Source organism: Crinia signifera, chromosome 3 (genome assembly GCF_055691185.1).
Source record: "Crinia signifera chromosome 3, ASM5569118v1, whole genome shotgun sequence".
Lineage (NCBI taxonomy): Eukaryota > Metazoa > Chordata > Amphibia > Anura > Myobatrachidae > Crinia > Crinia signifera.
Window position 1 is genome coordinate 324839277 of NC_139219.1, and position 14023 is coordinate 324853299.

Below are 14023 nucleotides of genomic sequence, written 5' to 3' on the forward strand. Positions count from 1 at the left end.
ACAAAACGAAATGTGAAAACAGCCCACATACAATATATATAAGGAAACAGCAAAATAAGGTTAAAATAGTTAACGCAATTATTCTGCAGGCACATAAAATACGTGGATACACAAGAATCTATTTTTAGCTATTTTTTAGGGGAGCAGTAACATCACTGCTGATGAGAGTGTCATAATAGGGACCACAATTATATTATAAAAGGAAACATTGATAAATGAAATATCACAATAGACATTTAAGTCCCAAATATTCATTAAGGCCTTTGGGAGCCAGGGTTTGGAGATGATAAATCCAAGAAGTCTAACACTGTAATAATTTAAGTGACCTATCACCTCTTCTAATTGAGGGTGGAATATGATCAATTAAAATGAACCTCATTGAAGGGATACTGTGGCCTGCCTGCAAAAAATGGCACGCCACTGGTTGGTCACTTATACCAGTCTCTAAGGCTTTTTTTGATTGAGGAGCGATGGAGAGCCATACGTTCCTTAGCCTGTCGGTTTTACCAACATAGCTCTTGCCACACGGGCACGTCAGTAAATAAACATCAAACTTGGTGGTACATGTAAGTTTATGTTTGATGTGATAGTTTTTTCCTGTAAGCGGATGGCAAAAAAATGTGGAAAGAGTCATGGAACTGCAGGTCCGACACCCCAGGCACCTGTAGCAACCATTCTTCCTAGAGAGGAAGCCGTCGCCACATACCTGGCTGCCAGTCATGTCTGTATGGACCACCCAATCAAAAATATTGCGGCCACGTTGGTAACAGGGCATAAGACGGCTATCACTGAGGCCTATTTTCGGGTCTGAGGTGATAATAGGCCACCACTTTTTGGATGTCCTATTGATGGTGGTGCTGAAAGTATTAAAGTGGTTGACCCACGGAAATTACCAACATTAGTTTTTTTAAGGTTAACACGCAGTAAATCACTACGTTGCACTCTCAGTGCCCTATCGTTGTTTCCGAGTGTGGTTGAGTGGGGGCCGTCCCACTTTGCCACGTCCTCTTCCCCTGGCCACCGCGACGGGTATACCTGCGCTGGCGTTCAGTTCTTGTGAACTGGATGGTATTCCTAAAGGGGAATTACCGCAGGAATTTTGAGATGGTTGTACTGCATCAGAATCACTGGATGTAATAGCCTCATATGATGAGCCTGCATCTTGAGCAGGTCTCCATCTCCTCCTATTGGAGAATTTTTCACAACCACGTGGTGGACCCTCAGTGCGACCACCATTGGTCCACTGGTACACTCTGTTTTGTTCATAATCAAGAGTCACTTTCTGCAGTTTCTGCTTTTTAAATGCAATAAGGTCTCTCTTATACGTGGATAGTTGTTTTGATAATTTATCGAGCCAGTTATTCTCAACATCGGATTCAAATGATGTCTTATGCTGCAGTTCAAATTGGGCGATTTTATCACGAATAACCCCCAATTCACGTCCAGACTCTTCAATGACCAATAAGATCAAATCAAAACTACATTTATTTAAAACGGAGTTTTGCATGCACCTGAAGAGTTTTACTGAACTAATTTGAGCATCTACCACTATCTGTATGTATGTTGTGAGAGGCAGAGGTGCTTGTATTAGGCTGAGATGCTGGTCCTGATATGCCACATGGAGTAGTCCGGGGTTGCTCCAAGGTAGGTAGCTCTTAGTTCAGATATACCAAGTAAGGAGCCATTATCATGTGGTTCCTTGCTGACTAATCGTAGACCCAATTTAGGGTAACAGTGGTGTGGGGTGCGGTGCTCCTGGACTGGTTGGGCTGGGTGGCTTTAGTGCGGCATGCCCTTACATTCTATTAACACTTTTCCCTCACTAACACTCTCTCTTATTTTAATTACATTTCATTTATCTCTCTCTTTATGTATAGCTTCGGCTTCCTATCACTAATTATTAACACTTAGGGCAGTATTCAATTTGCCCTGTTTTATGGCGAATTTGTGCTTTTTTCGCCTTGGACGGAGCATTTTGCTCTCCAAAAGCGAGCAACCCTATTCAATGTGAAATATTCGCCGTCTTTCTAAGTGATTTTCGCCGTCTCTCTCCGTGTAGCAATTCTCCATCTTTTCATGGAGAGCTGGAATGTGAACTTTTAAACTAAAAGGTTATTTTTTTTAATTTTGGTGTCAGGAGAAGGGGCATGTTATTTTGATTCATGTGCTTATAGCACATGAATATATATTTAATAAAAAAAAAAATATATATATATATATTTTTTTTACACAGAGCAGCCAGCAGGGGGCCGGAGCGCTCGAGCGGCTCATTAGATATTCATATATTCACTGCATCTGATCATTACATATGCACGATCGGGCGCAGTGAATACTGGGTCCCCCGCTGGCTATAGGGGGGGCAGCTTGTGCTGCCTGGGTCCCGGGGAGCCCCCTCCCCTCCACATATGTTCTGGGGCAGCCAGGGAGACTTTAATCTCTCTGGCTGCCACCGTCCCACGGCTCCCTTCCAGCTCCCTGCCGCGGACGCTCGTCCGCTGCAGGGGTTAAGACTCGCCGCGAGTGGTGGCGAGTCTTAACCACATTGAATAGAGGGAGCAGGAGTGGCAGCGAGCCCTCCGGAAGAGGGCGAGAGAAAAAATCTCTCGCCATGCACGGCGAATTTTTCACATTGAATACTGCCCTTAGTATCTCACTGGCATGCCGCACTGGGCCTCCTAGCTTATGATAGTTTTTGGGGTGCCACACCCTGCACCTAGATATAGCGCTAGGGATCCCCTATATACAGAGAAGCCTTGACGCGGCTTGGGGGCATATCATACACCTGCGCAGGTATATGTAACCAATCTCTCTGAATTCTATTATCATGTAGTGTTCAAGATTGGTTGCTAAAACTATTCAGTATGCCGGGGGGAACCAATGTCTTGTTACTTACTAAGTATTAACCCCTCCCTTGCATGCACCTGAAAAGTTTTACTGAACTAATTTGAGCATCTACCACTATCTGTATGACCAATGGTGGTCGCACTGAAGGTCCACCACGTGGTCGTGAAAAATTCTCCAATAAGAGGAGATGGAGACCTGCTCAAGATGCAGGCTCATCATACGAGGCTATTACATCCAGTGATTCTGATGCAGTACAACCATATCAAAATTCCCGCGGTAATTCCCCTTTAGGAATACCATCCAGTTCACAAGAACTAAACGCCAGCGCAGGTATACCCGTCGCGGTGGAAGAGGACGTGGCAAAGTGGGACGGCCCCCACTCAACCGCACTCGGAGACAACGATAATCAACTTGTCTTCGCATGTCCTTACTGACTCTGAGATTAAAGTATTGAATAAGGGCCTTTCATATGACCAGCCTCAATGGCCTTAAATGGGAATCAGAGAAATATCGACTACAACGACAACTTAAGCTCAAAGAGCATTTCTTCAATAATCCTTTACCCCAGACACCAGAGATCATTCCTCCCCAGTTGCGAAAAATCATGCCGTGATCTTCTTATGAGCCAATCTCCAATGATACATCCATCAAGGCATTCAGTAACATGCTGGAAACCAGCATTGTACCTCCTGAGAAGCAACTGGTGCCCAACAATTTAACTCATGATGAGTACTCCGCCCTGATGGACTTATCGAGATATAATGACATCGTCATACGTCCCGCTGATAAAGGCGGGGCGATTGTCATACAGGGCTTGGGGCAATACAAACAGGAGATTCTTCGTCAACTTTCAGACTCTAATGTCTATTGTAAATTGTCGGGTGACCCTACTGATTGCTTCAAGAAAAAGCTTAGTAATTTGCTGACTGCAGCTGTCATGGCAGGTGCCATCGAACAGAAATTATGTGATGCACTTTTACCTTGAGAACCTACAGTGGCAATCATGTATACACTTCCAAAAGTGCATAAAAATGCAAAGTGTCCGCCGGGACGGCCAATTATATCGGCTAAGAAATCTTTGTTTCAGGCTGTGTCAGTTTATTTGGACGCCTTAATTCAACCTTGTATAGCCAATAGCCCGGGCTATATTCGGGACACTACTGCATTTTTAAATACCCTCATGTCAGCAGGAGATATACCACATGGCAGTGTATTGGTAAGCCTAGACATCACAAGCCTATATACGGTCATTCCGAATGGAGCGGGCTTAGCAGCCATGAGGAGGCTTATTGTGGACAATCCAAATTATACTGGTCCACCGGTAGATCGGATACTTGAACTGCTTGACATGTTGTTGACACATAATTACTTTATTTTTGATGGACAAATCTACCTGCAGGTGTCAGGCTGTGCGATGGGGTCCAATGTGGCCCCATCGTACGCCAATGCCTACATGCTGCAGGTGGAACGTGAGGTGTTCTTGGATAAACCTGGCATTAAGGAGTACATCATATCATATGCCAGGTTTATCGATGATCTGTTTTTTATACGGTCAGGACCTGTTGATGTTCTTGAGACTTATCTGGCTGCACATAATATGATGGACAATCCGGTTAAGTTTACATCTGTAATACATCCTACTCATGTGAGCTTCTTGGATGAAGCTGTGTCCTTGAGGGATGGGATTGTTGGCACCGATCTATTCTCCAAGGATACAGATAGGAACACCATCTTAAATGCAAATAGCTGCCACCCAAAGCCACTTAAGTATGGTTTACCATACTCACAATTCCTCAGGGCTAGAAGGATTTGTAGCACAGATGAAGCAGCCAGTAGACAGATAGACCTTATGGTGACCAAATTTGCTAATCGTGGGTATGAGACACATTTATTATTGGAGGCCAAGGATAGGGCACTGAGAGTGCAACGTAGTGATTTACTGCGTGTTAACCCTAAAAAAACGAAATGTTGGTAAATTTCCGTGGGTCAACCACTTTAATACTTTCAGCACCACCATCAATAGGACATCCAAAAAGTGGTGGCCTATTATCACCTCAGACCCGAAAATAGGCCTCAGTGATAGCCGTCTTATGCCGTTACCAACGTGGCCGCAATATTTTTGATTGGGTGGTCCATACAGACGTGACTGGCATGACTGACAGCCAGGTATGTGGCGACGGCTTCCTCTCTAGGAAGAATGGTTGCTACAGGTGCCTGGGGTGTCGGACCTGCAGTTCCATGACTGCTTCCACATTTTTTTGCCATCCGCTTACAGGAAAAAACTATCACATCAAACATAAACTTACATGTACCACCAAGTTTGATGTTTATTTACTGACGTGCCCGTGTGGCAAGAGCTATGTTGGTAAAACCGACAGGACGGCTAAGGAACGTATGGCTCTCCATCGCTCCTCAATCAAAAAAAGCCTTAGAGACTGGTATAAGTGACCAACCAGTGGCGTGCCATTTTTTGCAGGCAGGCCACAGTATCCCTTCAATGAGGTTCATTTTAATTGATCATATTCCACCCTCAATTAGAAGAGGTGATAGGTCACGTAAATTATTACAGTGTGAGACTTCTTGGATTAATCGTCTCCAAACCCTGGCTCCCAAAGGCCTTAATGAATATTTGGGACTCAAATGTCTATTGTGATATTTCATTTATCAATGTTTCCTTTTATAATATAATTGTGGTCCCTATTATGACACTCTCATCAGCAGTGATGTTACTGCTCCCCTAAAAAATAGCTAAAAATAGATTCTTGTGCATCCACGTATTTTATGTGCCTGCAGAATAATTGCGTTATCTATTTTAACCTTATTTTGCTGTTTCCTTATATATATTGTATGTGGGCTGTTTTCACATTTCGTTTTATTGGTGTTAATAAAGTTTGCTCTATGTTTAGGTACCTATCTCCCAGGCAACGGGTGCCGCTGGGACGGAATGACGCACATACGTCCGTGCGCAGCTACGCAGTGCAGCGCACGTTGATGACGTGTGCGGAAGTGAAACAACGGCGTCCGTACCGAGAGGAGGGACACGCACCGGTATGTATGTATTTAAATGTTTTCTGTGTATTTGTATCTTTGACCTGATGACGAGGTAATAAACGCCTCGAAACGTTGCCGTATACGTGACTGAATTTGCATTATTTTGGGAGTGCCGCCGAAATCTCGTATATATATATATATATATATATATATATATACTAGGTGATTCATCCCGCCCTACGGGCGCTCTTCACACCGTCGTGAGGGTATGTGGGCATAAGGGGGACTAAAGAGGAGGGTGGGGGACACTGTGCAGCTTCTGCCAGTGGGTGAGGGTCCAGCACCATGCCATCGATAGTAGTAACATATTACTTGGATAACCATAGATTGTTGTAGCTATCGATGGTCATCCATTATATCTGACTGAACAGGCCGTGGGTCAATCAGAACTCGGTGGCGGGACTTCCGGGTGTGGGGGGGGCGGATCTATGCTCCGTGTCCCGGCACCTTAAAAAAAATTTGAAACTTGATCGGTTCTCCTTTGCCATTGATGTAGGGAAATCATCTGGTCCTCCCACATCGATGGCAAAAGTATTCAACATCGGCCATAAACCATCGATGATTTGATGATTTGGGGGTCGCGGGAGTCCCGCGAATTGCGGGGTCACGGTGGTCCTGCGAATTGCGGGATTGGGGGTCACAGGGGCCCCGCGAATCGCGGGAGGGGGTCACGGGGGTCCCGCGAATTGGGGGAGGTGCCGCAAATCGCACGGGGGCATGAATCGCGGGAGGGGGGTCCCGCGAATCGCGGGAGGGGGGTCGTTGGGGTCCCGCAAATCCTGGGAGGGGGGTCGCGGGGGTCCCACGAATCGTGGGAGGGGGGTCACGGGGGTCCCGCGAATCGCAGGAGGGTCACAGTGGTCCTGCGTCGTGGGGATGCCACAAATCATGGGAGGGGCATGAATCGTGGGAGGGGGGGTCACGGGTACGCCTGAAACGTGGGAGGGGGGTCATGGGTGTCCGGGTTTTTTTTTTGCTGGCAGAGAGGGGGGGGGGGGGTGCGGGAGTAATGGTGGCTGTGGAGTAATGGTGGGCGTGTACTGTAGACCTCGCTGGGCGGGGGGGAGGTGATGTCAAGGGGGTGGGGTGTGTAGAACATTAAACACATAGAACACTTTTCCCTGGGGATATATATATATATATATAAAGAAGATCCAATAAACAGGCAGAGGCACTCTGGAGGTCTTAGTGCAGAAAACAAAACTTTAGTAGTCCAACATTTCGGGGTTAGTAAACCCCTTTGTCAAGGTGTACCCAGGGCCGGTGCAAGGCACCGGAGCGCCCCAGGCGAGTCGGGGTGGGGGCGCCCCGGTGCCGGGGGTACCTGTCCTGCGGCGCTGTCTGGTGCCGGGGGATACCTGTCCTGCGGCGCTGTCCAGTGCCGGGGGGTACCTGTCCTGCGGCGCTGTGTATTTAAAGCTGGCGGCGGAGGCAGCGGGGGTCCCTGCAGTCCATTAGAAATAACGAGCGCTATCCGCCGGGCTATGCGGAAGCGCTTCTGTTGTGAAAACACTGGCAGCACGCTGATTGGCTGAGATCAGCGTGCGCCGTGCTGCCAGTGTTTTCACAAAAGAAGCGCTTCCGCATAGCCCGGCGGATAGCGCTCGTAGGGAAATAAAGAAGATCCAATAAACAGGCAAAGGCACTCTGGAGGTCTTAGTGCAGAAAACAAAACTTTAGTAGTCCAACATTTCGGGGTTAGTAAACCCCTTTGTCAAGGTGTACCCAGGGCCGGTGCAAGGCACCGGAGCGCCCCAGGCGAGTCGGGGTGGGGGCACCCCGGTGCCGGGGGTACCTGTCCTGCGGCGCTGTCCGGTGCCGGGGGGTACCTGTCCTGCGGCGCTGTGTATTTAAAGCTGGCGGCGGAGGCAGCGGGGGTCCCTGCAGTCCATTAGAAATAACGAGCGCTATCACAACAGAAGCGCTTCCGCATAGCCCGGCGGATAGCGCTCGTTATTTCTAATGGACTGCAGGGACCCCCGCTGCCAGCTTTAAATACACAGCGCCGCAGGACAGGTACCCGGGCGGCACGGTGGGGGGGGCAAAATGCCGCCCTCCAGTGGCCGGCGCCCTAGGCAAATGCCTAGATTTGCCTAGTGGTGGCGCCGGCCCTGGGTGTACCTTGACGAAGGGGTTTGCTAACCCCGAAACGTTGGACTACTAAAGTTTTGTTTTCTGCACTAAGACCTCCAGAGTGCCTCTGCCTGTTTATCGGATCTTCTTTATATTGTTTGTACGAGGGGGCTCCGGGGCAGGTGAACACCCCCAGGAAGAGTGCCAGGCTGATTTGTGCTGATATATATATATGTATATATATATGTGTACGAACACATACACACTTGCAGCCTCACAGCCGTGTTCCCAATTCATAGTAAGCCGCACAGAAGTGTCCCCAATTCATAGTAAGCCGCACAGAAGTGTCCCCAATTCATAGTAACGAAGGACACGAGACGAGAGCAGTGCTGGGATGACAGGGGTGATATATCAGCAAAGGATTTCACTCAACCCTGTTCTAGGCATGTAATTCAGTTGGTAAGGGGTTCTAAGGACACTTCATATCAGCAGAGGTAGAGTGTGGTAATGGGGAGACCCGGTGTCAGCAGAGAAGGGCGGTAGCCTGGGGTAGCCATGTTAGCAGCCTGGGGTAGCCATGTTAGCAGTGGCCAGTAATGTGAAGTCAGTGGGGCTGGACTGTAAATCCTAAACAGAATTAGTCACACTTTCCAACTGTCCCCATTTTGGAACTGCAGAATATGATGGTGCTTTACACATAATGTATAATATTACCTCTATACTGCTACCCCGTATCTGCTGCCCAAGTCAGGCAGATAACACTGACAATTCTCTGGTTGGAATATCCGGAACCTTCAGCGCTCAGCAATCCCACCATCTGCAGTGCTATCAGCCCGTCTGTTCGTCTTGGGTGTGGACGGAAAAGTCTACAGGATCTAGGCGGACTGACAAAATGTTGACACATAGAAGTTTAACCCATGCAGGGCAGGCATTCAGCTGGGTGGAGGTAAGCTGCTCGCTAAGCAGCAAAGGACTGCTGTACTGAATCAGGCCCTACAGTCTAAGGTGGCTGATGGAATGGATGAGAATTGCCTGTACACGAATGTTTGCATGCAGGGTAAATACTGGCTGCTTTTGCATGTATCCCACACATGCTGGTCAGATTTATTCTTACGCAGGAAATTAGATTTTAGTTTGGAGAGGCCTCTCCCACATTTCTATCTCTTTGCACGTTACATCTGCCCCATCTGCAGTGCAGCATGGTATTGCCCAGGTATAGTTACTTGCTCTTAATGCTTTACTCTAAACTCAGAACCAGCCCTTAAATCTTTATTTTAGGTTTCATTTGAGAGGCGGAAGAACCTAAAGAACAAAATTATTCCTAGATCACAGGTGTAAAAGGAAATGAACAAACTGGATGTAGTAGTAAGTTTTATTTTAGACATAAATTGCAAATGTAAAAATCGCCTCTAACGGTGGGTGCGCATTTAGCGATTCCTGGCCCTGGCGATACGGTTACCTGTACACGTGTTAATGATATAGTAACTACACAAGGAGCGATTTGCACTATATCTCATTAACAATATTGTCCATATCGCTAACAATATATTGCCCAGTGTGTATCCAGCTTAACTCTACAGCTATGCTAAGATACATCTCCCTCAGGTCTTCCATGACATACTGTATATGAAAAGTCTCATCACAACCGGTAATGTAACATTGGTTTCAAATGCAGCCACAAGAGGGCGCTCCCTGCAATGTCACAGCAATGGATATTATATACTGTACTATAACTTTTGGCTGACAGAGCTCAGACCGGTGATCTTGTACTCGTCAAATAACAAATAACTATTTGTCTCTTATCAGCTAAGCACAAGAGTCTGGAAGGGACAGAGAAAGCCTTGCAACAAGGTGATCTGTCCGTCATGTCCACACGTAGCGGCTCCTGAAGAATCAGGAAGGGATTTCCATAGTTCAAGCATCCTGCCCTATGACCCCAGTGACTCTGCCGCTCTGTGAAGAGGTTGGCTGCAGAACAGGACTGAGTGAGCCGCCACTGTCTCTTCACGAGAGGCGCTATTATCTGAAAAGCAGAAACAAAGCATTATAATTATCCCTAGTGGCGGTGATGACGTCGCACAGAACGTCCATCTTTGTACATGTTCCATAAAACTGCTCATAAGTCTGTACATGAGGGTGTACACCCGCTGGTTGGTGGCCGCGTTACCTGAGCATTTGATCTGTGCCTCTGTTGGCAGAATACGAGTAACGTCACCGTACATTAATTCTGCGGCAAAGCAGCGCATCCCTCCGTCCACCTTGGCATAGTAGTCGAAGGACAGCAACGTATACAGAGAATTTCTCTGCAGGGTCCCAGAGATGTATGTTGCCGGGGCCTCCTGATTTACAGAGAGAACATGTAACCTCGTATCACTTATCACACACTCTACACGGTATATATGGAGATACCGGCACAGATTACAATATTCCTAAAAGGTGGATAACAATTCACCCAACCGGCTGTTTACATTTTCCAGTCATGAAATAAAATTAGGGGGGAAATTCAATGACACTATGTTGACAATAGTGATTGGATGATAACTTATTGGACGATCACCGATTGGACAGACCCCGCACAATATTGTGCTCCTGCTGGAGTTCAGATCTTAACCCCGCTGAGAACCTCTGGGACAGAAATGCGGTAACGGGCGCATTCTAGGCTGACTCTACCTTTTTCAGTGTCACTGTACTTAAGGCGGAGTGACAAAACATAGTGCCAGCTGTTGACCAGGACCTTGTGAACAGTTTGCCAGTAATCTCTGCACGTAGCGGACCTACAAAGTACTGATGTCAATAAACTCTCCTTTTATCTATTTTCTGTTGTATCTAAAAATCTATTTTCTGTTGTATCCAATCACTTTTGCCTACATAGTGTAGATCTGACGTCAGCGATGTGCAGGCTGAACGACGTGGAAGCGCCGATTACAACAGCACAACTGTGCTTCTTTTAGCTTGCGTACCCACAGAGTTCTTTTAGCTTGCGTACCCCCCCCCCCCCCATTATCACTGCAATTTCCCTTACGCTGGGTATACACTGGGTGATTTATCGGTAATCATATGGACGATATTGAGTGAGTATCGTCCAGTGTGTAGGGTGAATGTTATAAATGATGCATGATGCGCTGGTGAGGTGATAAATATAGGATCGGTTGTAGGAGGCTAACATTGTATAACTCTGATCAGATTACCGCAGCCCGTCATTACCTGCAGCTGCTCCGCCTGGTATTTTCTCCCCTCGTAGCCATTTAAGTGATCAAACAGGACAGAGAGGAATTTCTTGAGGTCCGACTGTAGGTGCGTCTTGGCGATGTCCGCCAGGGGGATGAACGCTGGGATGGAGTGGCGCCTGATCTGTGGATTGTTCAGGTTATCCACTTGCAGATAGTACGTGTCCAGGTAAGTGCCCTCAAAGGCAGTGCTGATGCAGAAGCATACCCCCTTGTCCGTCATCTTCCCGCTGATCCCTGAAAACAGTATAAGCATTATATGGGGATTATCTCCATGATGGGAGGTGTGGGCCATATGTAACCAACTCTGAAGACTGTAACGTTGTCATTACTAGCAGACTGCGAGATCCTAATTACATAGCTTACTCAAATCCCAAAGCTTACTCAGGCAGGCAGCAGGATCCAGGCAGCCGGGTCCAGGAAGTCTAGGTGTCCGACAAAGCAGACCCTGGACCTGTCAGTCACCACCTCCTAAAGGCCACAGAAGGTCAATCATGCTGCAGCTAAGGGGAGTCTAAAAGCGATGTCGCAAAACCCGTTCGGCACATGCTATGTACCTGTGAACCAAAGCGCCTCCATAATGCTCCGCAATTCATCCATCCGCATCTCCTGCAACACTTCCTGTGTGCTCTGCCCTGCACCTGAGACACCACTCTTCTCTGCGGTTAGTACCTGGAGCTGAAGACACAAGCACATTCCATCATGGCCTCTGAGAACAGAATGCAAAGTGAATGAATAGAAGAGAAATCTGAACATTTGGGTTGACCACCCTTTGCCTTCAGGCCCAGAGTTTGGCTGTTCCTCACCCAGTTGTAAGCCTGCTACACAGCTGTTACTGTTTCAGTTAATGACTGTTTCAACCTACATATAAAAATGATGACTCAGTACCACCTGTTTGGTCTGATCGGTTAATCATACGCCTGACTATAATCCTACAAAATACCTGACTTTGAACAAGCGTACCTACAAAAATGTAGGATATTTTGAAGACGAAGGGTGGACACACCAAATACTGTTGCGATTTAGATTTATCTTCATTCATTTTGCATTTTGTTAATTGACACTTAATTATACAGAATTTTGACAATTATACAGAATTGTATACTACACCAAAATGGCTGCCCAATCTGTGTGGCTCGATATTGTCAGCCACAAACCCCGTCAGTTGCTGTTATGCGTCGTACGAGACGGCCGGTACCAGTAACCAGCAGAAGGTCAGACAACACACACCTCCTCTTCCTGCAGCCTGATCAGGGCCAAAAGCTCATCTCGCTCTCTCTGTAGTTGGAGAACGGTGGCTTCCTTCTGCTGTAGGGCGTCCTCCTGCCCCCGGCGCTGCTCCTGCTTCTCCGCTAGGGTATGCGACAGTAACTCCAGCTGCTCCAGGTGGGATAGGACACCTTCCAAGTAAGACACAGAGTTAGAGAGACCACAGACCAGCGAATATATATATATATATATATATATATATATATATATATATATATATATATATATATATATATATATATATATATATATATATATATAATACATGTGTTTCTTCTATAGTATGGTGTCAAACAGCAATGGAAGGGAAATACAGCAGTTACAGGGTCTCACCTTCCCTGAAGAGAGTTTGCACCTGTTCCATGGTGGCTGCTTATTAAGGATAGAGAGAGAGCACCCTCCGGAGGTGCTGGCTTGTAATCACATGGAAGGGGAAGAGCGGGATCTGCATCAGACATACAGAAATAGATCAGACATCACATATACAAGGGAACATACAAGCTCTGTTAACAACTAGGGATGGACATCGATGATTCAAAATTCAATGGCCAATGTAGATTAGTTTTGCCATCGATGGGTGAGAACAAATAGTTTAATTTTTCTTTCTCCCCCCAAGGGACTGGGATACGGAGCATAGCTCCACCCTGACAACTGTGAAGCATCGTCCCTGTGTTTTCATTGGCCCACAGGCCAATCAGTCAAAGAAAAATGGATGTCCGTCGATAGGTAAAATCATTTATGGTCATCCCTTGCATAGTATGACACTATCGATGACCAGTTGCACTATTGCCATCAATGGCAACCATCGATGTCAAAGGCAATGATGGCCATCCCTATTAACAAGCAGGAAAAAATTGTAGAACACCCTGATGCAGCTATAGAACTACAAGTCTCAGCATGCCTCCATAAATTTGTGATTTCACAACGGCTGGAGAAACTGGGGGAGGGGGGCATGCTGCCACTTGTAGTGCTATATCCTTTAAAGAACATTCTGGGACTTGTAGTCCTGTTATTTGGAGACCACCCTGGTACTTATTGTCCTGGCATTTGGCTATACTAGAGGAGCTTGCTGGAACTTGTTGTCCTGTAACATATGGAAAGCTTGCTGGGACTTGTAGTCATACAGCTGCACCTGGACAGACCTGGAGTATCTAATTCCATAGGAGAAACAATAAACCAAGAGATTAAACTGAGACGGTTGAGAAGTGGAGGCTACATCCCACAGACTGGGCCCTGTCACCCATCATACCTGTCCTGTACCTCAGCCGCGGCGGAATCGGATACACATAGATGTATTTACCGCCAGTAAGTACGTATAGCAGCACTGCCCGGCGGTAACGTACTGGGGGTCACTAGAGGAATAAACAATGTTGTTTTCTGTCTCCGTCAATGGGTTTACAGTAAAGGCGTTGCGGCCATTTTCTCGGAGACCGTATTACTTGATAGGCATGGACACGGTGGCTGTTGGGAATGGAGACAGAAGAAAGAGCGTCAGTTTGCTCTCTAGTCTCTGAATATACGCGGTTGCTAGGAGACTAGTGGTTATCTCGGCGCGGCAC

At 46.9% G+C, this 14023-nt stretch overlaps 1 protein-coding gene across 1 annotated transcript; it reads right to left on the bottom strand.

The window, feature by feature from the left end:
* Window positions 1-9326: 9326 nt before the first annotated feature.
* CENPO (centromere protein O) lies at window positions 9327-13944 on the bottom strand. Its single transcript, XM_083178818.1, has 7 exons — window positions 13714-13944; window positions 12798-12909; window positions 12426-12595; window positions 11753-11873; window positions 11173-11432; window positions 10136-10307; window positions 9327-9991 (listed from the first exon to the last, which is right to left on the bottom strand). The coding sequence occupies exons 2-7, from the start codon at window positions 12826-12828 to the stop codon at window positions 9897-9899; spliced, it is 849 nt and encodes a 282-aa protein (XP_083034944.1). The 5' UTR covers window positions 12829-12909; window positions 13714-13944; the 3' UTR covers window positions 9327-9896.
* Between the last annotated feature and the right edge of the window lie 79 nt (window positions 13945-14023).